The sequence below is a fragment of the Lagenorhynchus albirostris genome, chromosome 19 (assembly GCF_949774975.1).
Source record: "Lagenorhynchus albirostris chromosome 19, mLagAlb1.1, whole genome shotgun sequence".
Taxonomy (NCBI): domain Eukaryota; kingdom Metazoa; phylum Chordata; class Mammalia; order Artiodactyla; family Delphinidae; genus Lagenorhynchus; species Lagenorhynchus albirostris.
In genome coordinates this window covers 33586215-33611522 of record NC_083113.1, presented here as the reverse complement: position 1 = coordinate 33611522, position 25308 = coordinate 33586215, and the positions used below count along the sequence as shown (strand labels likewise).

At 50.3% G+C, this 25308-nt stretch overlaps 1 protein-coding gene across 1 annotated transcript in view; it reads left to right on the top strand.

Moving 5' to 3' along the window:
* Window positions 1-24704, top strand: part of CNGB1 (cyclic nucleotide gated channel subunit beta 1) — a gene marked incomplete at its 3' end in the record, with an annotated part of 89504 nt that extends 64800 nt beyond the window's left edge. The window contains exons 26-35 of the mRNA XM_060130247.1: window positions 1580-1644; window positions 2552-2674; window positions 8426-8567; window positions 9342-9501; window positions 11312-11409; window positions 11506-11589; window positions 14533-14651; window positions 14925-15071; window positions 21514-21730; window positions 24384-24704. Of these exons, the coding sequence (XP_059986230.1) occupies window positions 1580-1644; window positions 2552-2674; window positions 8426-8567; window positions 9342-9501; window positions 11312-11409; window positions 11506-11589; window positions 14533-14651; window positions 14925-15071; window positions 21514-21730; window positions 24384-24704 (1476 nt within the window). The remainder of the gene's footprint in view (window positions 1-1579; window positions 1645-2551; window positions 2675-8425; window positions 8568-9341; window positions 9502-11311; window positions 11410-11505; window positions 11590-14532; window positions 14652-14924; window positions 15072-21513; window positions 21731-24383) is intronic.
* Between the last annotated feature and the right edge of the window lie 604 nt (window positions 24705-25308).

The following is a 25308-nucleotide window of genomic DNA, read 5'->3' as shown; positions in this document are numbered from 1 at the left end:
GTCACCGGGGCAGAGCCAATGTCTCAGAGAGGGTGACACAATGTAGAGTAGAGACCTGGCAACATCCTTTAATGTGACCAGAGTGGACAGCTAGTCAGAGCACTCAGGATCCCCCAAATGGATTTTTCTGGCAGACCAAGTAAATTCATCTTTCTCCTTACATAATACCTGATGCTTCTTCCCCAAAATGGTAATGAGGGAATTTACAAAAGAGGAAAACACAATAACCTTAATAACTTGGAGAAATAGGGCAGAGAAAAGCTGGAAGAATGCAAGTACCTCGATGAAAAGAAAGCATATCTGGAATGGAGCATGAAAGCTGCTTCTGAGCTTCCTGGCTGCCCAGAGGAAGAGGGAAACTGGAAGTGGCACCAGTGTTATTTGACACATGCCAGCCTTCCAGGGGCGGCAGAGGTTGCTTTAGAGCCATACATCAGAGTGAGGAGGGTTAGATCCACAGCCCAAGTTTTACCCCAAATACAGAGGCTGGATCCATATCTTGGTCCACGTGGTAGTAGTGAACGTAATTCAAGCACCTAACTTCTAGCAGGACTCAGAGGATGCAACTCTTTGGGTCCAAGGTGAGGATCCAAGTCCATGGTCCTTCTTCATCCAATGCAAACTCCAGGTGGAAATTAGAATGAACACCTGGATGATAGCTAGCGTGGCCCACAGGGAATCTTCATCAATGTTATTTTCAAAGGTCAAACAACATGTGTGCAGAGATCTAGAGGCAAGTGTAACATTGTGGAAAGAGCTTGCAGGGTTTTTTTTTTTGTTTTTTGTTTTTGTTTTTTTTTGCGGTACGCGGGCCTCTCACCGCTGTGGCATCTCCAGCTGCGGAGCACAGGCTCCGGACGCGCAGGCTCAGCGGCCATGGCTCACGGGCCCAGCCGCTCCGCGGCACGTGGGATCCTCCCGGACCGGGGCACGAACCCGTGTCCCCTGCATCGGCAGGCGGACTCTCAACCACTGCGCCACCAGGGAAGCCCCGAGCTTGCAGTTTTGAGTGTGATCTGGCTTCGAACCCTGGCTCTGTCACTTAGCAGCTGTGTGTTTTGGGCAAGTTCCTGAACTCCCCCGAGTGCCAGTTTCCTCTGTAAAAGGAGAAGGATAATCCATGTAAATAAGTGCTGAGGTAAAGTGTATAAAGTGCAGTCGTACAAGGGCTCGGTAATGGGCAGTTATCTTACACTTTTATTATTATAAATAAGCCTTTTGAGGAGATCAGAGAGCAGCTGTTTCTTTATATAATTGTTGTCTTTATAAGTAAACCTTGAAAACAGGGTCCTTAACCTGGGATGCATGTACCTTAAAAGTTTCATGATAGGATTTGGAAGGTCTAGGAGTCCCTGAAGTTATACATGTGACAACATGATTATATGTAATTTCCAAGGAAGAGGGTCCAGGGTTTCCATCAGATTCAGAAATGGAGTTTCTGGCCCCCCATTCCTCAAAGGGCTAAGGACTTCTGATTTTGAATGTTCACTCTCCAACCCGCTCCCACGGGGGGTCTGTGGGGAATGGTCTGGGAGGTGAGGGCAGCGGGCCGCCCCTGATGCCTTGCTGTTTCTCCCAGTACATGGCCTTCTTCGAGTTTAACAACCGCCTGGAATCCATCCTCAGCAAAGCCTACATTTACAGGTGAGACCACTACACACACACACACACACACACACACACACACACACACACACACACACACAGAGAAGTGCACACGTGCACACACATGCACGTACACACATGCCCCAGGACATTTGCAGCAAGAACGGAGCAAGGCATTCTCTACCCCCATCACTTCCCCTTTCGGCTCCCCTGGCCCCCAGGCCCCCTCGCCACTGCCACTCACCGGAAGCTGGGCCTCTTCCTGGCCCTTCTGCGAAGGGATGTTTGTTTTTTAGAGAACCAGGAATGTCCCGTTTCCCCCAATTGTGAGGAGGTCTCACGTAGGTTGACATGCACGGCTCCCCTGCATTTCCAGGGAACTGGGTCTCAATTTAGTCTCAGCTCAGGAAACTGACCCCCCCTAACCACTCAAGCACGGGGGTAGTGGCTGTATGGACACAGTGGGCCATCTTGCAGATGTCCAAGCTTGGGACCCAGGACCAGCCAGGCCACGCTCGGGGACAGGGCTCCTCTCCCCATCTCTCATGGAGCAGCGCTCCTCTGTATGCATCTGTCCCTTCTCTGCCCCCCCGCCCCGCTGCCTCCCCCACTCAGCTCTTCCACTTCCCTGGAATTGTCTGCACATGTAGCTGTGTGCCTATTCCAGCCCCCAGTCTTGACAACTTTCTGTTCAAGTATCACCAGTCCTAACCAGCACAGTCTCAACAGGGCAGCCAGTTGGCCCATTCCAGCCACTGGTTCCCATCGGTCAAGTGTCCGTTGCACCAGACAGCTGGGCAGGGCTGTGCAGCTCCGACAGGGAGGGCTCTGAGGTGGGCTTTGGGAAGGGTGAAGACTGGCTTGTTCCCTGCAGTTCTGACCCCTGGGGTGATATGTCATTGCCACCCTTTCTGCTACTGTGTTCGTGCCTTTCCTTCTTTTGCAGGGTTATCAGGACCACAGCCTACCTGCTCTACAGTCTACATTTGAACTCATGTCTGTATTACTGGGCTTCAGCCTATGAGGGCCTTGGCTCCACTCACTGGGTTTACGATGGCGTGGGAAACAGGTGAGCCGCGGTCTTCCTCCTGTGTCTTAATAATTCACGGTACCGAGACTCCCAGAAAGGAGTCCCACTGCCGCCATTTTGTCGCGGTCACCTCGCTCCCAAAGAATCATTGTCATGATAAGGCTCAAGGGCCAAGTCTCCACGTCCTCACTAATCTAACATTTTTCTGAGCACCTGCCACGTGCCAGGCAAAAGGGGGCAGACATGAACAAGACCTGCTAGAAAGATCCTTTCGCATCCCAAAGTCTACTGAGTTGGCCAGTTCACAGCACGTGCGTGTCCACTCCTCCACCCTGTGGGCACGGCTGTGCGGGAACAAGGCCAGGGAATACTGCTCGACATGCTTCCTGGGCATTGCTAGCCGTGGAGGCGCTAGCAAACAAGGAGGAATCTACTTGCCAGTCCAGAGAGCTGCCACACATAGAGGTCCATGCTCAAATGTCAATGATGGTGACAATGATAGTAATACTAATAATAGCAAGCATTGGAGAAGGCTTATACAGACCACCCCTGTTCTAAGCACTTCACGTAGTATCTCACTTAATCCTCCCAACAATCACACAAGACAGGAACCATCAGCATCCCCATTTTACATATGAGGTAACAGACGTGAAGTGACTTCCCCAGATCACACAGAGACCTGGGATTTGAATCCAGACAGCAGGGCTACAGAATGTTACGTGTGGTACCATCTGCCCAGTGCCCTGGGTGGGGGGAGGGAGGCGTGGGATGGTCAATTCTGAAAAGTTAAGTTTGAGCTTGGCCTGGGTAGGTGGAGGGAAGGGGCAGAGAATCCCGGGGGGAGGGAACAGCAGGAAGAAAGGTGTGGAGTAGCGAAATAGTGGAGTCAGGGAGCCAGGGGTCCTCTGTCGCTGGAGGGGGCAGGGTGTGTGGAAGGATCCAGAGAGGGAGGCGGGGCCGGGTTGCCAACCAGCCTCCTACCTGAGCCATACCGAAGCCACTGGCTGCCCCGGGCTGCCCCGGGCTGCCCCGGGCTGCCGAGTACAGTACTTGAAGTGCAAGGGCCACTGAGATACGCTGCAGCTGTAGAGAACACACAGGTTTTGGATTAGTGTCTTATTACTAATTTTTAAAATATTGGTTACATGTGGATATGATATTAATTTTGATATTTTGGGTTAACTGAAATACATTATTGAAATTAATTTCACCTATTTTTACTTTTCAAACATGTGGTTGCTCAAAATTTTTAATTACATATGTGGATCACATCATATTTTTATTGGATAGAGCTGCCCTAGGCAAAACCAGCAGAAGTCTCTTTTTTACTGTTCATATACATATATATATATTCTGATTATAAAAGAAAGATCGGGAACATACTCTCTTTCTTTGAGTCTAAGATGCAGTTAATTATGATACATTATTGAGTCAATATAGCTTTTTGGGAAAAAAGGAAATATTACATTAAACGTATACATGGATTATAAGATAATCCTTATTTTAGAAATGTGAAAAGAATTGTCACCAACAAGGAAATAGAATAACATAATATTGTGCATATTTTCCCATCAGTAAATTTTTAAAAACCGTGGTACCAATGCCCCACCACACAGAGATACCACCATTTATTTAGCCATTTCCTTGTCATTGGCTACTTAAGTTGTCTCCAGTTTTTTCATGATGACACGTGGTGATGCTGCAGGGAGTGTCTGTGTTTAGGAATCTTTGTCTTCTGGTCTGACAGTTTCCTCATAATAAATTCCTACAGAGGGATGGCAGGGCCAAGGGTATGAACATTTTATGAAGTGTTTAAAAAATTATTATTTTTTTTTATTAAGAAACTATTTTTTTAGAGCAGTTTTAGGTTTACAGAAAAGTGGATTGGAAAGTACAGAGAGTTCCTGTACCCCACCTCATTTCTGAGGCTTGGTTGGTTATTGAAAGCTGCCCATTTACACTCTCACCACTTGCCTTTCAAAGCCTTTTAAGCAGGAGAATGACAGGACCCAGGGGAATCCCAGAAAGATGGTTTTCCCAATGATGGCTGATGGGAGGATGGATGGGGAGGACAGGCAGGAAGCAGACAGATGAACTGGTTAGGGGTTAGGGCCCTGTCCGTGAGGGCAAAAAAAAAAAAGAAAAGGTCAAGAGAGGGTTTGTGTGATAACGAGGATGGAGGGCAGTGTGGGAAGGAGACAGAAACACTTAGGGTCAAGGTCAGGGATGGGCCTGGAGATTCAGAGCACAGGCTTTAGAAACAGGAATCCGGAGCTCACTCCTGGTGCTGCCACCTGCTAGCAGTGGGCAGCTCACTTCGTTTCTCTGAGCCTCAGTTTCCTGATCTGCCCAATGGGTCTGATAATAGGAGCCCCACACCTTGAAGAGGTAACTGTGAGGACTGGGTGCATCTGAGTCACCGATCCCATGCCAGGCCACAGCCGGCACTCGGTCAGCTGTAGTGACAAAGAGGCGGAGGAAGAGTTCAGGCCCAGGGGGTCAGTGAGTCCCCTCAAGGCAGACCCTGCCTCACCCTGGGCTGTGCCCACTAGTGACACAAAATGCTCTCAGTCCGGCTGTCAACACATTCACCTCCTCCACGTGCTTGTTTCCAGTTGGCACTAGAACAGGCCACTTGTGTCCAAGGTGGCTTCTCTCTAGAGTGATTGTTGGTCCAGAAAGTCCCTTCTCAGTACAGATGCCCCAACCTTGGCCCCAATGGCCACAGCTGTCACCCTCTGCGACGGGCCTGTGGCCTGAGGGGAGCTCACCTAGAGAGTCACAGGGTCCAGGGCAACCAGGCAGGCGGGGGGAATCCTGCCATCTGCTGTGGGGTGGAGTGTGTCGGGGATGGGGTCAGGGCCCAGCACGCCTACATCACCACTGGCCCCGCTCCCTCTTCCCCGCGGCTGAACCCACCCACAGCCCTGCTCCTGAGCCCATGACTAGACCATTCATTCACTCATTTATTCATTCATTCATTCCCTCACAAGGGGGCAGAGGGAGGACTCGAAGACATTCTATGCAAAGGGAAGAACAGAAGCTATTCATTAAATCTTGCTCTGTGGCCTTGGGTAAGGCCCTTACCCTTTCTGAGACTCAATTTTCTCATCTATAAAATGGGGGTAGGATTACACTCAGATTTCTCGTGAAGAATAAATAAAGTATGTAACATGTCCAGCCTGTGCCTGGACAGGAGTCAGTGACCTCACTTCCTAGCTATGGCCATTCTTATGGGGAAGCCGGCACACCAGGAAAGGGTTCCTAACCAGGGGTCCAGAGATTTAAGGGGGTCACAACCACCCCTTGAAATTGGAACTAAATTTTGGGAACATGCTGGCTTTTCTAAGGAGAAGCTTCCTCATAACTTTTGTTAGCTTTGCAAAGGGGTTTGTGCCCCAACAGGCTAAAAACCCACGTCCTGGAGCTGGGCCTGGCCCCCATCACGGGTAGGCCTGGGAGGAATGGCAGGCAGGGCAGGGGAGGACAGGGCCAACCATCCGGGACTTCCCTCTGCATGGCCCTGGGGAGTTCTCAGTGCTCCGTAGTGGAGGGGCACACTTTTCTGGCAGCGTTACCCTTTTCGAAATGGAAGCCTGTAGGGAACCCCAGGATATGCAAAAGCACAAGTAGTGAAGGAGAATTCCTGTAGAAATCCAACATCATCGTAATAATAACTTTCGAAATAGTGACCATTCCTTGAGTACCTGCTATAGGCCAGGGAGCGTAAGGACCTAAGTTCCTATATATTAATATTTGGGTTCTTCATCCTGCTCTGCTTTGGCCTGGTCTGGGGCAGCATGCAGGGGTCCCCACAGACCCAGTGGCGTGGAAGACTTGGGAGGCCCCTAAGATGTGCCATCCATGCCAGTGGCTGACTTCTGCAGCCAGTAAGGGTTTAGGGCAAAGCAGGAGCTGTGTGGCTATCACTCATCTTCTATTGGTGGCCCAGTGGCACCCAGAGTCCGGGCAGTACCCAGGCGGCGCCCAGCTCAGTCCTCCTAAAGGCTGCTCAGCACGCCCTCTGGTGGCCAGGACTGGTATGATGGGGATTGACAGGGCAGGCCTGTCTCATGATTCTGAGATTTTTCTTGCACTAGGTGGTAATGAGGGGTCAGGAGGCCCAGAGCCCTGCCCCAGGCCTCGCAGCTATTCAGAGGTAGAGCCCCCCGCCGCCACTGCCCCAACTCCCCAGCAACCTCTGCTTCCCCACCCACCAGTGCTCATTGCACATTGACTTGCCTGTCCCCACTGGACAGTGAACTTCTTGAGGACACAGGTGAGTCTGTTGTTCCCCACTGCTGGCACCAGTGACAGGGAAGGCTCTGATAGCTGACATTTACTGAGAGCCCACCGTGTGCCAGGCGCTCTTTTGCACCTCATGTCACCCTCATGGTCGCCCCGTGAAGGATGTTCTATTGCTATGTCCCTTTCAGGGGAAGGGCACTGAGGCTTGACTAGATGAGTAACTTGTCCAGGTTATGCAGCTAGAAAGTGGCAGAGCTGGGTTTGAGCCCAGGCGGTCCAGCTCCAGAGCCCATGCTCTAAGCATGGTGCTGCCTAAATAGCTGGTGAGCAGAGCCCAGGGGAGGACAAATGTGGGGTCATTCTTGGACCAGATGATTGGCCAGCTGGTTGATGTTCTCCATTTCCCAGTAGAGCAGGGACCCTGGAAACATGGGTGTATCAGGACACTGGAGCCAGGGCAGGCTCTGGGCAATTCCTGTGCCCTGGTGGGAGGACAGGAAGCACAGGAAAGCCTGCTGAGACTGCCCTGGCTTTAGGCCCTGCTGACCTCAACCTTGCTGACGGGAGGGCACGGTCTGAAGGTATGAACATAAGCACCTTGGTAACTAAATCCCTTTAAGTAGCTATAAAGATTTTAGTTCTGTATTGTTTAAGATATTGTAAAAGCTTAGGTTTATTTTTGTAGGACTTAGTGGCTAAAAATTAGAACATAACAATGGGGCTGCTCTGTTGGAGTAGTGTACACTTGTAATTATAAATAAACATGCAAAACTTTAAAAAAAAAGGGAGGGACTCTCACTGCTTTGTGATAATTAGACAAGCACAGGCATTTCCTATGCCTTTTACCACACAGTAGGGCCCCATCACCCATACCTCCCTTTCCGATGATTCATGAGCTGTGTCAAAGGCTTACTGATGGTGGGTGCTAGCTCAGAGAAGCAGATGACATCTGGTTTCCAGTCTGAGCTCTGGAACTTGCCAGCTGGTGACCATGGGTGTTCCCTTTCCCTCTGCGGCCCTCAATTTCACTATCTGGTTAGTGGATAGGCAAGGGGGAGGGTCAGAAAAGGTGATCCTCCAGATATCTTCCACTTTTGAGCTTGTTCTTAAACCTCATGATGGGATAGCAAAGGAAAGACTGCGGACATTGAAAACATATTGAGGGAAACTGAGGGATCCCAGGCATCAGGAGCCCGAAAACCCTGGTTTATCCTCCTGCCAAGTCTTCTAAGTAATCTCCGGAAGCCTCAGTTTCCACATCTGTAAATGGGGATGACAACATATCTCTGCAGGGTCAGGGCAGAGCCACAACAAAACCACACAGTACCTGTGAACGTGCTCTACAAGCGGCAGAGGGCTCTGAAGTTGGGAGAGGGTTTTCGCTTTTTCCTTTTTTTTTTTTGGTTTTGTTTGTTTGTTTGCACTTATGAGCCGTAAAGCTTTTTCTCTTTTGTACAGTGTACACGTATCCACGCCAGGCTGCCCAGGATCCACAGGGCGGGGCCTGTGATGACTGAGGTCCCCTTCCTCTTCTCTCCCTAGTTACATTCGCTGTTACTACTGGGCTGTGAAGACCCTCATCACCATCGGCGGCCTGCCCGACCCCAGGACGCTCTTTGAAATCGTCTTCCAGGGTCTGAACTATTTCACAGGTGTCTTCGCTTTCTCCGTGATGATCGGACAGGTAGCTGGGTCACTAGCCTGTTCCAAACCACCTGCCTGCAGGGCCCTTTGCCCTCTTGCTGCTGCCAGAAGCATCACCATCTGTGCCCGTTCCTTTCAGACTAGGCCCAGGAACAGCCCTGGGCCGAGAGTTAGGAGCCTGGAGCTCTGGGACCCGCTGAGTGAAGGGGTGGTGATGGAGGTGTAGGTCCCATTTCCTCTCTGAGGTTGCTTCCCATTTGAAATGTCAGTCCTTTGGGACAGCTGGAGAGTTGGGCTGAATGGCTTTCTGCAGGGGCTGAGGATTTGGGCTGTTCCCTTGGAGAGAAGTCCCCGGTGGATTCTAATGTACTGGGGGTGCGGCTCATACTGTAGTCAGTGCCTGAGGCAACCACCAGGGGTCCTCAGAGTTACCTTTGAGGGGCTCTGCTCCAAGGAGCAGCACTCCTGGTTCATATTTCCTCGGGGCGGGAGGGTGGCGCGTGGTGTCAAAGTGACCTCTGGCACCAAGGGGCCACGTTGTACCAGAATCAGGCCAGCCCAGGGAGGCCTTCCCTCCTTGTGTGGCCCCAGAGACCTGAGGCCACGGGAGGGGGCCAGCAGCCTCGCTCCTCCACGTGCAGCATCGTCGGAAAACCTGTGTGTGGACATGGGATTCCCTTTCTCCTGATCTCCCCCCAGCCCCGCAGGCACGTACCCCTGGCCTGTGCTAAGTAAATGTGCCCACAACACACGTCCCCAGAGCCCGGCCCCGCTCTGACCCAGCGGCTCCCCTGACCACCCTCCTTACCCCCAGATGAGAGACGTGGTGGGGGCCGCTACTGCGGGAGAGACCTACTACCGAAGCTGTATGGACAGCACAGTGAAGTACATGAACTTCTACAAGATCCCCAGGTCCGTGCAGAACCGGGTCAAGACCTGGTATGAGTACACCTGGCACTCCCAAGGCATGCTGGGTAAGACCACGCCCCTCCCCGCCCCAACCCAGCTGTCACCAGCTCCCCCAGCCCGACCCGGTGCCCTGCCCTGCCTTCCTGGGCGCTGGCCACATCCCGTGTCCCTGAGGCCCCGAGCATGGGGGCCTCTCTTGGCCCCAACATTTAAGTGAGAGCGGCCTGGGGAGGCCTTGGGCGGTGCCCAAGTTAAGCCATCAGGAGACCCCTGAAGACATGAAGGGCTTGTCTTCCGAATGCCGCCCCCCACCTTGAAATGCATCTCCATTCGAAGATGGAAGTACAGTTGGAACCAGGAGGGAAGACTCTGTCTGTCTCTGTTTCTCTCTCCTCTCTTCCTCTTCATATACATCCATACATATAATACATATTTTGTAAATTTTAAAAAATTCTTTTTCAGATTATTTTCCATTAGAGTTTATTACAATATATTTTTTAAAATTTTTTGATGTTATACTTTGCTTCTGAAATTGGCTAAAACAATGCATTTTCATTCACTGCTGTTTCTGCTTTCTTGTCAATGATGAGGTGTGCTCCGTTATTCTTGCAAAGTGGGAGAATCTTACCTGTAAACTTTCCAAATATAGTGAAGTTTTCACAGATTCTAAATGGAATCCTTAGTGAAATTTGAATAGGTTAATTACATGTTAACTGACTTTATTTTTTTCCTGTTTCCTTTTTATTTTGGGGAGCTAGTAATTTTGTTTTCAGAGCCTAGACATCGTTTTGGAGGGCTCTGAAAAGCTTATGGACCACTGGCACTGTGCCTAGAGTCTCCCAAGGCCCTCAGAAAAATGAAAGGGCCCCCCACTGCTTCTGTGGGGTTCACTCTGGTCTCAAAGAAGCCACACTCGAGGCCCACGGTCTCCTGAGTTGGGGGTGTTGGCAAGTCTGTGGACAAAGCACATGACTACAGTTTCCAAGCCATGTTCATTTCCACTGCCTCATTCTGTTCTAGTGACAGCCTTGTGACTTTTCACAGGGGCACATGTTGAGGACCAGAGAGGGCTCTGACCTGCCCAGGGTTGCACAGACCCAGCACTTGAGCCCTAAGCTAATTGTGATGCAGTGGACAGAGCACGGGGCTGGGGCCCCGTGGTACATTTCTGTCTCCAGTTACCGACCTTCACTCTGTGCCAGGCTCTCAGCTGCGCACCACAGACCCTATGGTGGGCAGACATACTGCTCTCCCAGCATAGGTTCTGAAGTCACAGGGCCTGGGTGGGGTCCTGATTCCATTCCCCTGGGCTGCATGGACATGGGCAAGTCACTGCCCTCCGGAGTCTCCCTGTCCTTGTCTGTAAAGTGGGTTATAGTGGGCACCTCTTGAGCTGCTGGGAGGATTTAGTGAAATCATCTTGGTAAAGCACTCTGTAAAACTGCCTGGCACATAGTAAGTGCTCCAAATACTTCATTTCTTGCTAATGTTGTTCTTATAACGTGAGTGGAGAAGACAGATCATTGGCAAACAATTGCAGTAAAGGGTGTGATATGTGCTATGGCACAGGGACTGATAACGTAATAGCTAGGTGGGAGGATGTCAAGGGAAGGCTTCCTGGAGGAGGTGACATGAGTGCTGGGTTCTGCAGAATGAGTAGGGTTAGCCAGGAAGGTGAAGGGGGTTGTTCCCAGCAGAGGGAACGGCATTGGCAAAGGCCTGGAGGCAGAGAGGATACCCTCCCAATCTAGAGTGGTTCCAGGTGGTAGAGGAATGGTGTGCCTGGGGTCCCCACCAGTGTGGTGTGGACGGGCCCTGTGTGTGTGAAGGAGGGCCCCGGCTGTGCCTCTGAACCTTGCAGGGTCTCATTTGCAGACGAGTCAGAGCTGATGGTGCAGCTTCCAGATAAGATGCGACTGGACCTCGCCATCGATGTGAACTATAACATCGTCAGCAAAGTGGCACTCTTCCAGGTATGGCCTACACAGTGTCCCCACCCTCAAGACTCTGGAAGGTCCAGAGCCCACACCTTCCTCTAAACGGCTCCTTTCCCGTCCTCTCGGGGCCAGGGCTGTGACCGGCAGATGATCTTCGACATGCTGAAGAGACTTCGTTCTGTTGTCTACCTGCCCAACGACTACGTGTGCAAGAAGGTGAGTGGCCCAGGGCAGCCTCAAGGCGGTCTGGGAGTCACAGCCACTGCCTGTCGCAGCTGGGCTGGAGTGGGGGCCTATGAAGGCACAGCGGGGCGAGCGGAATTGCCAGGAGGGGAGGAGGGTGGTGAGCTGACCCCAGGGCTCCTGGCTTGTTTGGCACGAGGAGGCTCTGTCCAGCTCTAGGCACTGAACTCAAATGTGCCTCAGGCCTTGCTCCCTCTTCCTGGGGCCATGGGGGCCAGGACGAGGAGCCCCACTTTATAGAAGAGGAAAGTGAGGAGCATAGAGAGGGGCAGGGTCTTGACTGTGTAGATGGACCTGCTTCCAGGGTCTTGGTCTTCCTGTCAGGAAAATGCGGCTGGAGGAGGGGTAGGATAGGTCAGAGGTTGCAAACTAATGGTTCTTGCATAGGAGCCAGCCCACAGATGTTTCATGGGGTTTTTTTTTTTTCCTTCTTTTTTTTTGGACTAATCTAAAAATAAAAATTTGAATTAGTCTCCAGCCTTTAAAAGTTGGAAGGTTTCGGGAATTCCCTGGAGGTCCAGTGGTTAGGACTTGTTGCTTTTACTGCCGTGACCTGGGTTCAGTCCTTGGTTAGGGAACTAGGATCCTGCAAAGTGCGCAGCATTGCCAAAAAAAACTGGAAGGTTTCACATAAAAATCCAGATTTCCGGCTGAAAACAGAAAATCGGCTAGCATTGAGCCCCACTTTCCCAAACAGCCAGAATCATGAGGAGTGGAGAAGGGGCTGGCCCTGAAGGGGATGTCGTCCTCTCCTGACGCCACAGGTCCCACCACTCTCCACTGCCCCACAGGCTCCCTCCTCTCCTTGACATCGTCCACCGATCCTGGGACTCATTTGGGTTTGAATGCCAGGGCCAGACAGTGTCTAAGGCCCCTTCTGCTCCCATTTTTTGGGATTCGAGGTGAGACCGAGCTTACTTGGTGAGTGAGTGGTCAGGGTGGAGGAGCTTAGTGTGTATACAGGGGTGAAAATATTGCCCAAGAACCCCCTGTGAAACTCAGGAACCCCCAGCCCCAGAAGGGCCCCATCTCCAAGCTGTATGCTGCATAACAGTGAAGTTTCTGGAAGCAAAGAGCTGGGGGAATGGGGACAAGGGTATGGCTGAGAATTTAAAGCTGCAGCCTTAGCGGCCAAGAGAAGTTTGGGAACAATAGAAGGATTTGTCTGATGTTGGAGCCAATTCCTAGCTGTGCAGCCTTGGGGAAGTGGCTTGCCCTCTCTGAGCCTGACTCTTTTCATGGGTAAGTAGGGATATTGATAGTATCTCCCTCACGGGGTGATTGTGAGAATTGAAGAAGATATGCATAGGGAGTTTGGCACCATGGCTGGCACAGAGTCGGTGCCACTGCTGTTGCTAATATCCTTGTGGGTGAGGTAGACTTTACCTCTGATGAGGAAAAATGAATCAGATTGTTGGGAAGTTTGCCGTGGGAGCTGAAGTGAACACTTGGTGAACGTGTGTAAATGGCGCCCTCTGCTGACAGGTTTGGCGCTGTGACAATCTCGCTGAGACAACCCGAGGCCACCCCAGGACCACCCCTGGGCGGGTCAGTGAGATGAGGGTGAGCTCTGCAGCCCCTCACACTTCAGCCCCATGTCAAATTGGACACTGAAACAGGGGAACGAGACTTTCTTCCTTTTTGTTAAGAAGGCCATGCATGTGTGAGATGCCCAGGGAATATTTGTCAAATGAATCAAAAGCGCAAGCCACTTACCAGTCTTTGGTCGCTCTCCCTTTACACACACCATGTGTGGCCGATAGGTATCAGGCCAGGGCACCGGTCTATGAAGGCATGAGGATTGGAAGGTGCTGGCAGACTGGGTATTTCTGATTCTAGTCCGAAGCAAAGCTATTCATTCATTCGTTCATTTGGTTTCATTTGTGATTAAGACCGTTGTATCAGTCTGCTAGGGCTGCCACAACAAAGTACCACAAATGGAATGGCTTAAATGACAGAACTGTATTGTCTCACAATTCTGGAGGCTAGAAGTCCGAGATCCAAGTGTCGGTGGGGTGGGTTCCTTCTGAGGACGGTGAGCACAGGATCTGCTCCAGGCTTCTCTCCTGGCTTGTAGATGACTGCCTTCTCCCTGTGCCTCTTCACACTGTCTTCCCTCTACGCCTGTCTCTGTGCCCAAAGGTCCTTTATAAGGACACCCATCCTATTGGATTAGGGGCTCACCCAACTGCGGTATGATCTCATCTTCTTCTAACTAATTACATCTGTAATGACCCTATTTCCAAATAAGGTTACATTCTGAGGAGCCGGGGTGGGGGGGGGTTAGGATTTCAACATATGAATGGGGGTTCATAACAACCATGAACTCTGGGTTCATGGAACCAGACTGCCTGTTTTCAAATCCCGGCTCGGCTTTGCTTAACTTTGTGACCTTGGGCAGAGTTCCTACCGCAGAGGGCTGTTGAGGACTAAGCAGGCTCAGTCACATAGAGCAGCGCCTGGCACAGAAAGGCGTTAGGTAATGGTGGACATTCCTATTAAAGCCGTTATCGTTCCTATTTCAGTAAGCAAATGCCGCCCGAGCTCCTGATAGGACATGGGGGAGGCGCAGGTATCAGCTGATTGTACGAACCACTGTGAGCTTTTCCATGCCTCTGGGCCCTCCATGGGTGCGTATAACTGGAAATTTACCGAATACCACTACACCTGGGCCTCGTTATCTAGCATTTTCCATCACACCACTAACTCCCCACCGTAATCCTGCAATCTACAGGTGGGGAGACTGAGAGCCCGGAGGGGAAGTGACTGTCTCTACACCACATACCAAGTCGGTAGGAGGGCTCGATCCCAGCCCAGGTTCCTCTGCACTGTGCCACCAGCGCCTGGGTCCAGCCCTGCTGCTTCTGTGGTTGCTTTTGGTGATGACAGAGGGACTCGCCCCCTTCTCTGTTTCAGGGGGAGATAGGCCGAGAGATGTACATCATCCAGGCGGGGCAGGTGCAGGTCTTGGGTGGCCCGGATGGGAAGTCCGTACTGGTGACGCTGAAAGCTGGATCTGTGTTTGGAGAAATAAGGTCAGAACGGGGTGAAACAGGGGGACCTCGGCAAAGGCTGGGGAAGGGAGGGATGGCCAGTGGGTGGGACTACGTCCTCAAGGGCCCTTCGCTGGGTCTGAGGAAACTGCTATGCATACAGCACTGGCACCTGCTGACACATGCAAGGTGGGCCCAGCTGTCACCTGTGTGAGGCCATCGTGATGCTCTAGGCAGGGGTGAAAGTGAAGATGCTAAGTGTGATCAGAACTGCAGCCTCCTGAGGGTCTCACCTCCCTCCCTTCTCTGCCCCAGCTTGCTGGCTGTTGGGGGCGGGAACCGGCGCACGGCTAACGTGATCGCCCACGGGTTTACCAACCTCTTCATTCTGGATAAGAAGGACCTGAACGACATTTTGGTACATTATCCTGAGTCTCAGAAGTTGCTCCGGAAGAAGGCCAGGTACATTTTTTTTTTAGTAAAAGAAATCCATATATACTTTAGTGTGCATTTCTTAAGGACTCAGACTTTCTTTTACATAACCGTAGTACCTTTCTGAAAATCACGAAATTCAGTATTGAAGCAATACTTATCCCATCCCTAATCCATAGTCAAAGTTTGTTAATCGTCCCAATAGTGTCTTTTATAGCTTTGCTTTTCTTCTTTTCCATTCCTGGATCCCCCGCTGCATGATGTTGCCATTTGAGTCTCCTTTGATCTGGGATCAAAGTTCCTCACCTTTTCCTATCTTCAGGGATTTTGACTTCTCTGAAGAGGACAGGCCAGCTATTCTGTAGAATGTCCCTCCATTTCAGTTTCTATGTTTTCTCATCATTACCTTCAGGTTCTGCATTTGGGGCAGGAATTACTCAGAAGTGATGTTGTGTCCTTCTCGGCACAGTGTATAGAGAGGCTGCTTTCTCCCTATTCTGATGATTTTTTTACTCTGATCACTTGGTTAAAGTTTCCACAGTCTCAAGTTACTATTTTTCCCTTTGAAATTAATAAGTAATGAGTGGCGAGTCACCTTGAGATGATGTAGATGTCCTGTTCCTTATCTCACTTTGCCTCACTACTTTCAGCCTCCACTGAAGGTTCCTTGCAATGATCGCCATGGTGGTTGCAAAATGGTGATTTTCTAACTCTGTCATGCTTTCTACATTTATTAGCTAGCAATGTAAGGAAGAACCTTCTTTTCTTTCCCATTTATTTGATTTTTCATTTATCTATTTATAATGGTATGGATTTGCTGTATTCCATGAATATCCTATTACAATCATCATTTTCACGCTCAAATTGTTCCACATTGGCCACCGGACACCTCTTTAGGCTGAATATAGTGAACTTTTGTTACATCCCTGTTATATTTTAGCACTTTTTTGCTTATAGGCACACTAAGATGCCGTAGATTCATCTTATACTTTCCCTGCTGCATCCCTGGAAATGGCCATTTCTCCAAGGAGGCTTGGTTCCTTTTAGAGGGGAATGGTTTTTAGAAACCAAGATATGAGTACTAAGTGCTCTCATTGCTACTGGGGTGTTACTAGGCCTCCACAGTGGACAGAGCTGGGAAATACATCTACATATACACCTGTATGTATAAATGCAAATATATATATACACACATACATATATGTATATGCACAGACATATATATCAACATCTATTTTTTTGTCTGTGTCTATCTATATCTCTGTATATCTCTGTCTCTACTTCTACCTATCTAACAATTTCGATCCAACATCACAGAGTTCATTCTAATCTCCTTTTCCATATTTGTAAATTCCTTCTCCAACACTGAGAAATTTGACTCCCTTTCTCCTCATTACATTGATTCATTTGTTCAGTCCTACAATGTAGAGTAAGTAGCACCAGAATCCCTATTTCATACTACTGGAAAGAAGAAAGCCTTCTAAGCAGAGAGCAGTTCTTTCTGTCTTTAGCCTGAGGACCCATGAGGTAGGTGTTGTGTTCAGGGTTATCTGGATTGGTTCTCTGTCTTCCTCCCTTTACTGTGGTTGTTCTGTTCATTTGAAATACAGCTAGGCTCACGTGTTTCAGTTTGCATTCCATTTCAGGGTTCCCCCACACTGACCCTTGTTGATTTTTTGTGTTTTGAATATGTAGAACATGAACATGGAAGAAGGCTACAAAACAGTGCATTCAGGGTCCCAACTCCCTGCACCTGTTGCCACCCACCCCTTACAGGAATCTAATCACCTTAGTTTCTGCTTTTTTCTTCTTGTGTTTCCTTTTGCAAAAATAGGCAGATCTGAGAATATTTGCTTATTTCCCTTTCTGTCTTACACAAAGGATAGCACACTGCAGATTCTCTTTTGCACTTGACTTTTTTTCACTTGACGAGAAATCCCAGAAAACATTCACTGAGTCCACAGACAGCTTCCTCATTCCTTTTAACAACTGTATTTAGGCTATTTCCAATATTTTGCAATTATAAATAGTACTGCAATGAATAACCTTGTGCATCTGTATTTTGTATTGTTGGGGAATAGGTAATTTTTTTGGGGGGGGGCCATGCCACACAGTTTGTGGGATCTTAGTTCCCCAACCAGGGATTGAACTTGGGCCCCCAGCAGTGAAAGCCTGGAATCCTAACCACTAGACCGCTAGGGAATTCCCTGGAAAAGCTAATTTTTAAGAAAAGCAGTCTTTTGCTTTCAAACACTTAAGATCAGGTTTTAAATTGAGTGATGGAAGCAGCACGATGTGGTAGAAAGTGCACAATAGGCTTGGGAGGCTGGTAGGGCTCAAGTCCTGTCCATGTGCAGTACTGGCTGTGTGACCTAGGAAAAGTTACTTTACTTTTCTGGTCTCAGTTTCTCCATTGTAAAATAAGGGTAATCACTTTGTTGTGGAGACGATTAAATAAAATAGTGTATGCAAATGTCTCTAGCAGGGGGCCTGGCACACAGGAGAGCTCAATACATGTTAATAATAATAATTGTTCCTCTTTATCCATTAAATTCTCTCTATAATTTTCCCATGGGATAAAGCCTTTTTAATCCACCTATCTGGTATTTCCTCCCTTGCCTTTTATCACATATTCATATTTTCCACTTCAGTCACTATAAATAATCTGTACAGAGAGTGGTCATCATAAAGGGAACAAACTCACCATGTCCATTCATACAGCACAATAATTTATTGAGCTGATAGTTCGAGGCCCTGGGGACACAGGAGGGAGCAAACAAAGCTTACATTCTAGTCGGGGAAGCCAACAACGGAGAAAGGAATGACTATGTGATGTGTCAGCTGGGGATAAAGGCCATAAGGAAACATAAAGCCACATGAAGAGACAGAGGTGATGGAGGGAGCTACGTGAGATAAGTTGGTCAGGAAAAGTTATTCTCAGGGTGTGGCACTTCAACTGAGACCTGCCAGAGTGAAGGAGTGAGCTGGGGAACTGCCTGCAGGGAAAAGCATTCCAGGCAGAGGGAACAGCATGTGCAAAGGTCCCAAGGAGGCACAGACTCAGTGTTACATGGAGACCAACAAGAAAATGAATGTAGCTTGATATGGGATGGGAGCAGTGTAGGGGGTGATATTGGGTAGGGCCTTGTAGGGGAAGCCTCACAATGGCTTTAGCTTTTGCTCTGAGGGAGATGGGAGCTATGCAGGGTTTTACACTGAGGAGTGACTTACTGTGACTTAAGTTTTTACAGAATCCCTTTGGCAGCTCCCTGGTGAGTGGATGCAGTGTTGACCTTAAAGCATAATATAGGCAAGGCGTTGGGGTCTCCCAGGGAAGGAAGCTGCCCTGTAATTCATCTTACCTGGCTGTTCTTAGAGAAGCCATGGGGCCCTTCCAGTGGCTGGTCTACGTGATCTTTCCCCCAAGTCTATCCACGTCCCCCTACTGTCCCAAGGGACAAGGACGCACAGTCAATCCCCATTATTCCCAGATTCCATACTTGCAATTCGCCTACTCACTAAATTTATTTGTAATCCCCGAATCAATACTCAAAGGCTTACGCAGACACTCGCAGACGTGTGCCCAGAGGCGAAAATTTGAGTTACCTAAAGGGCACGTTCCCAGCTAAAGTTGAAGAAGGTGACGGTCTGCCTTCTTGTTTCAGCTCATATTGTAAACAAGTGTCTTTGTGTGGTCCATTATGTAGCATGTTTTTCACATTTTTGTGATTTTTGTTGGTGATTTTGCTGTTGAAATGGCCCCAGGTGTAGCGCTGAAGCGCTATCTCGTGTCGCCCCACGCAGGCCTGAGTTAGAGAGCCGCGCGTTCATTGTAAACAAATCAATGATGTATATTAAATAAGATGTCTTTAAACAGAAACACACACAAGACAAGATTATGTAACGAACAGTTGATGAAAACGTGTGGAGAGGCTCACCGTAACCGAATCCTGTATTTCCCCCAGAAGCCATGGCTCAGTAGTCACTAATTCCGTGTCTGCAGACACTTTACAGAACTTAACTACCGCGGATAATGAGAACTGACTGCTGGTGTCTGAGAATAGGTACCGGGTTCCCCTCCCCCTGCCTTCCTGCCCCCTGCAAGAGGAACATGGCTCAGAAAAGACACACTCATAGCTGTCATCCCATTCCTCTGGCTGGGTTAGGTGTGGGTTTAGCAAGTCAGCCGGGATCCCGCAGAGGCCTTGCTCCTGGCCATGCCTGCGGTGTGCTGGGGTGAGGCAGCCAGAGGAAGGAGGAGGGGCTGGCGGGCCGTGCTGCACACAGTGGGCCATGGCACGGTTCATCAGAGGCTGCTTCTCTGGACAGGCAAGCTTGAGGAGAGGGGCAGGGGATCACAGATGAGCTCTGCCCATCCAAGGAGATATAGGTCTGAGAACCACAGGGCCTGGGGAAGTCTGAGTTGCTGAGATTCTGTCCAAGCTCCCCACTTTACAGATGGGGGACCTGAGGCCCCAAAGAAGTGAGACACTTCACTCTCTGACTTGGCCACTCCAAGAAATGGGGCAAAAAGCTCTCCTGCATGCCACTCTCTCCGGGGGTGAATTATACAGTAATTAGAGTGAAACTCATGTCATCTGAAAATGAGGATAAATTTCCTTGATCTGGAAATGTCCCAGAAGTCAGCTCAGTGTTTCAAAACAGAGATAATTAGCGACCAGCAAAGGGCCTGTAGATGGTTCTTTCGTGTCATTTGAGTACCACGCCGAGCCTTCCCACGGACTGCCGTGCTGTGAATTATGGACTCAAATAACACAGGTGACAGTGCTGGGCTTGGAAGAGGCCTCTGAAAATTATCATGTTTGTGGTCTCCTGGGACAGCCCCAGCTCAAAAATGTAAGTCTTGGGCAATTAATATCAATATGCACAATTTAAATCCATTGCCTCTGATTAGATAAGCAGCCAGTAATGGCCTCATTTTTAAACAAACAAGATTGGCCGGAACCCTGATGAATGAATTTGCCAATTAGTCGTCTAGACCTGCTAGACTGCAGGCGAAACTCATTTGTTCTTGAGCCAAACCACTCATCATGTATTTGTAGTGTGAAGAATTCCTTAATAAAGGCTGGGGCTCTCTTTGATGGAAAATTCTCTCCTTATTTAGAGAAGCAGGGTGGTATATTGCATTGGATCTGGGTTGTAATTCTGTCTCTGCCACTTCCTGTAACCTTGGGCGTGTCACTCCTCCCATTCTGAGCCTGTTTCCCCAACCTTCTAGGTACGGTAATCCCAGCCCTTTCCAGGTCAAGGAGTGTTGTCAGCGTCCAAGAAGATAATGACCATGATACTGCTTTGTAATCCTTAAGACTTGGGGTGCTGGGGTCAGAGGCAGGGGTTTGAATTCCAGCTCTGCCACTTCCTAGCTGTGTGGCCTTGGAAAAGTTACTCAGCCCCTCTGGACGTCCACATCCTCATTTGAAATGAGGGAGAATTTCCTACCTGTAAGGATTACTGTGAGACTTAAAGTGCTATCAGTTATCTATTGCTGTGTAACAATGTTACCACAAATTGAGTGGCTTAAAACCACACGTATTTATTATCTCAAAGTTTCTACATGTCAGAAGTCTGGGGACAGCTTAGATGCATCCACTACAAGGCAGTAATCAGGATGTGGGCCAGAGCTGGGTCTCATCTCAAGTCTCGACTGGGGAAGGATCTGCTTCCAAGGTCCCATAGTTGTTGACTGAATTCAGTTCCTTGTGGTTGTGGGACTGGGGGCTTCGGTTCCTAGCTAGTCATTGGCCAGTGGCTGCCCTCAGGTTCTTGCCATGTAGGCCTCTCCCAACATGGCCGCTTGCTTCATCACAGCCAGCAAGGGAGAGTCTCCTTGTAAGACAGAGACCACAATCCTATGTGACACATTCACAAAAATGACATTTGATCTCCCTTGCTGTATTCCACTGGTTGAAAGCAAGTCACATGTCCCACTACCCTCAAGGTGAGGGGGTCACACAGAGGTGTGAACACCAGGAAGGGGGATCACGGGGGTCACCAAAGAATGCCTGCCTGTAAAGGTCTGAGCACAGAGCCTGACACATACAGACACTTGTGTCCACATTGGTGATGGTGATGATGGTGAAATGACAATGAAGCAAAAGAAGGAGAAGCAGAAAGCTCGGGCTCTTTTTCATCTGGACATCCTATTTCTGATTCTATATACTAAAGTATCCTGCATCATTTCCTGTGTGACCTCAGAAAAGCCACTCAACCCCTCTGAGCCTCATCTATAACGTACAGGCAATAAGACCCACATCATTATGGTTGTTCCGATTGTTCAGTGAGATGTGATGCCTCAAACAGCACTGTGCTGGGCTCAGAAAAGGAGCTCAGAAACTGTTAGTCAAAACAAACACCATCACACAACTCAACTAAAGGGCTCTGCCCGAACCAACGCGGCTTCATTCTCTCCCAGAGCTTGCTGGTCATGTTAGTGGACGCTGCTTTCTTTCAGGAGAATGCTGAGAAATGACAACAAACCCAAGGAGCAGAGTGTACTCATCCTTCCTCCACGGCCAGGCACCCCCAAGCTCTTCAGTGCCGCCCTGGCTGCAGCAGGAAAGATGGATGCCAAGGGGGCCAAAGACGGCAAGCTTGCCCACCTCAGGGCGCGACTCAAGGAGCTGGCTGCGCTGGAGGCGGCTGCAAGACAGCAGCAGGTGCTGGAACAGGTAATGCCGTTGGAGACCTGGTCCATTTCAACCGCGTGCCAGGAAGAAGGCCTAGGGACCCACGCATTCCATTTTAGGGACTGATTTTCCTTCTTCCTATCAGTCAGGATTCATTTGGTTTTAAGTGACAGAAATGCAAGTGACAGTGCAAGCTCAAATTAGCTTGAAAAAACAGGGAATTTATAGGAGCAAGTCATTGAAAAGTTCAGGCAAGGCTGGATCTAAAAGTTCAAATGATGCCGGTAGGATGAGTTCTGCCATTCTATCACCTTTGCTTCCCTTGGGAATGGTTCCATTCCCAGGCAGTCCCCCAAGAGCTTAAGAGGACATCCCCCAAGATCACATCCTCCTGGTTGAGGAACTCCCACAGAAAGAAAGTACCTCTTTCTCAGTAGCTTCAGCAAAAAGTCCCAGGGCTCATAGCCACTGGACAGAATTGGGTCACATGTCAGTTCCTGAGCCATTCAGTGTGGTGCTCTGGGGAGGACTGGCTCATATGCCCATCCCTGGACTGAGAGTGGGGATTGGGGTGGGCGCATTCCCCCAGATGGACATCCGGCTGCTGCTGCAGAGGTAGGAGCAGTGGGTGTGGGCAGGGAATGTCCCTCCCCAGACCACAGTGATGGTCTCATATTTAATGTTGTGTCTGTGACCATTTAAAAGATCTGAAAGGAAAATCCAAGGTGACAGGCATGGTGCCAACTGTCCCCACCCCCTAAGTCTAAAGGGAATTTTTAACTTAGTTCTGGGACTTTTTTCTGTGACTAATGCCAAGAGTGCCAATTAGGATGATTGCACTAATTATGGTTGTTCATGACTGTCCTTTAGGGAGGCTGCTGGGAAAGGGGGGGTAGGGTTAGGCAGAAGCTCAGTGGCAGGGAGGGGACAGCAGTCTACATGACAGAAATCAGAGGAGGCTGGTGAACTCAGTCTCAATCCAGGCTGGTCTAGGAGACCGATCCAGAGGTCATTTGACAGCAGGAGTTGGGGAATGACACCAAAGTCACCCAGGGTTCCAGTACGTTCTCCAGATGCATCCACCGATGGCCCCAAATTGAGGACAGGTGTGATTGTCTGGCTCACAAACTGTCAAGGGCAGGGTCAAGCTGGCAAGTTGGGGTCTTTAGTGCTGGCTGGTGTGTGGGGCTGAGTGAACATGACCTCCGAGAATGTTCTCAGTACAGTGAAAGGTTTTATCTGAAATGGGATTTGTTGCTTCTAAGTGTTAGCTCTTCACCCAGACAGCTTGGAGATGTGAATTAAATTTGCATGAGTGTTCTCATAAGAGGCAATTTTAGAACAACCAGGGCAGAAGGGCAGAGTACATGGAGCTCTTAAACAGAAGCCTATAGACACAGGTCCAAATCCTGACTCTGTCACTGCCAGCCCTGTGTCCTGGGGAATCTCCTCCAGGACCTTCTGGGGCCCACATTACTCCTGGCTGTCACATGGGGTAGCAGAGATGAAGCAGGTTACCTTGGATACTTTCATAAAAGCATGTTAAACACAGTGAAGCACTTGATCAAACTTGCCATGATCCTTCTGGCTCCATTCACAGCAGGATGCTTCAAGAAGATCCCATAATGGGCACCATCTGGGCATCCTGCCCTGGAAGCATGTTGTCAGAGTTGACAGTGGATGGGTGGGGCGGGGGTGGGGGGAACAGGTGCACCGAAACATGCAGAAGCGCGTGGAGACAGAGGGAGCGGCAGGTCCCCAGAGCTGCCGTGGGATCTAGGAGTGTCCTGGCTCCCCCCACCCCACCCAATTCCCCTCCTTCAGCGCCCTCTGACTTCTCTATTCCTCATAAGCACGCTGACTGCTCTCACTTTAAACTCCCTACAGACCACTGGGCCTCCTGCTCTGGGGGTTGCTCCCTCCCCAGTTTCCTCCCATGCAGAGATGGCGTCAGAGAGAGCAGGAGGGGCCGTGGGTATCCACAAGGCTTGGGTTTTCACCCAATTCCCTAATTCTACCCACGGGAACCCCATTCATGGGAAACCCGCAGGCTGGAGGTTGGAGGTACCCACCAAGTCTCCAGACACAGGGGCTCAGCCCAGCCTAATGCCAGTGGTACCCAGCCCAGCCTAATGCCAGTGGTACCCAGCCCATTCTCCCGCCGGTGGGGAGGGGGGGCGGTGTCTCAACCTTCGAGACCTTCCGGGAAACGGGCCAGGCCACAGCTGCTCCTGCCCTCATCAGCCTTTACCTTAGTATTTGCTTAGAGCTTTTCTCATTCACCAGGGAGTACACATCCCGGCTAACCGGGCAGGGCAGGCTGGCTGAGCTCTGCAGAGGTTTTGGTGGCGCTCCCTCCTGGTCACAGCCTCTCTTCCCTCAATAGCTCAGTGACTGTTGACGGGGCTCTGCCCTTGAACTCGCAACTTCACTCAGGCTTCCGGCCCTGCAACTCCACAGAGACATAAAATATCCCAAAGAGCTTCACCACATCCTACCGGGGCTTTTAATCCTTCAACTTCCCCATAATATACTGTTTCTACCACATAACCCTGATGCAGCTCTGCACAACCTTCCAGCTATTAGATTTCGGAGCGCTGTCTTCCTCCTCAGGGATCCCAGGCGTCCAAGAAGGAGGGAACTGGGAAGTGTCCAAGACCCCTCTGCCTCACGAGTCACTTTTTCTGGATTCCAGGCCAAGAGGTCGGAAGACGCAGCGCGAGAGACGGGATCAGCTACCCCAAAACAGCCCGCGGCCCCGGAGACCCCGGCCCCAGGCTCTCCACCACCTGCATCCCAGGGGAGGTCCGAGGGAGAAGAGGGGGGTGCGGCCTGGCCCGAGGAGCACTCGGTGCGGATCCACATGAGCCCAGGCCCGGATCCCGGGGAACAGATCCTGTTGGTGGAGATCCCCCAGAAGGAGGAGAAGGAGGAGGAGGAGGGGGAGGGGGAGGAGGAGGGGGAGGAGGAGGGGGAGGAGGGGGAGGAGGGGGAGGAGGGGGAGGAGGGGGAGGAGAAGGAGGAAGGGGAGGAGAAGGAGGAGGGGGAGGGGGAGGAGAAGGAGGAGGAGGGGAGAGGAGGGGGAGGGGGAGGAGGAGGGGAAGGAGGAGGAGGAGGGGGAGGGGAAGGAGGAGGAGGAAGGGGAGGGGAAGGAGGAGGAGGAGGGGGAGGAGGGAGTGGAGGGGGAGAAGGAGGAGGAATAGGGAGGCGGTAGCTAGTGCGCCACAACCCAGCAGGTGCGCCCCCCCGCCCCGCCCACTCCCCCGCTCCCCTGCTCCCCGTGAGTCCTGAGTCCCTGCACCGCAAGAAGGCCAAGACGCTGGTCTGCAGTAGTGGCCTCAGTTGCTCTCAGTTAGCAGCTCGGCCAGCGATCCTGCCCTGATGTCAGCTTCTCTGTCTCCCAGGGCTGGTCTTGAAATTAACAAACTTCACAGTGTTTGTGCCTCGAAGTTCCCACCGTCACTAGAGAACCCTACCTGTCCCCCGCCTGTTATTATTTTTAAGAACAAAATACTCTTCTGTGGGGCTTCAACATATGGGAAGCCTTGTTGGAGAAGCAAACGTTGTTGAATGTTTGGGTTTTCCCCTCAGGAATTTGTTTCCCACATTTCAAGAATAGA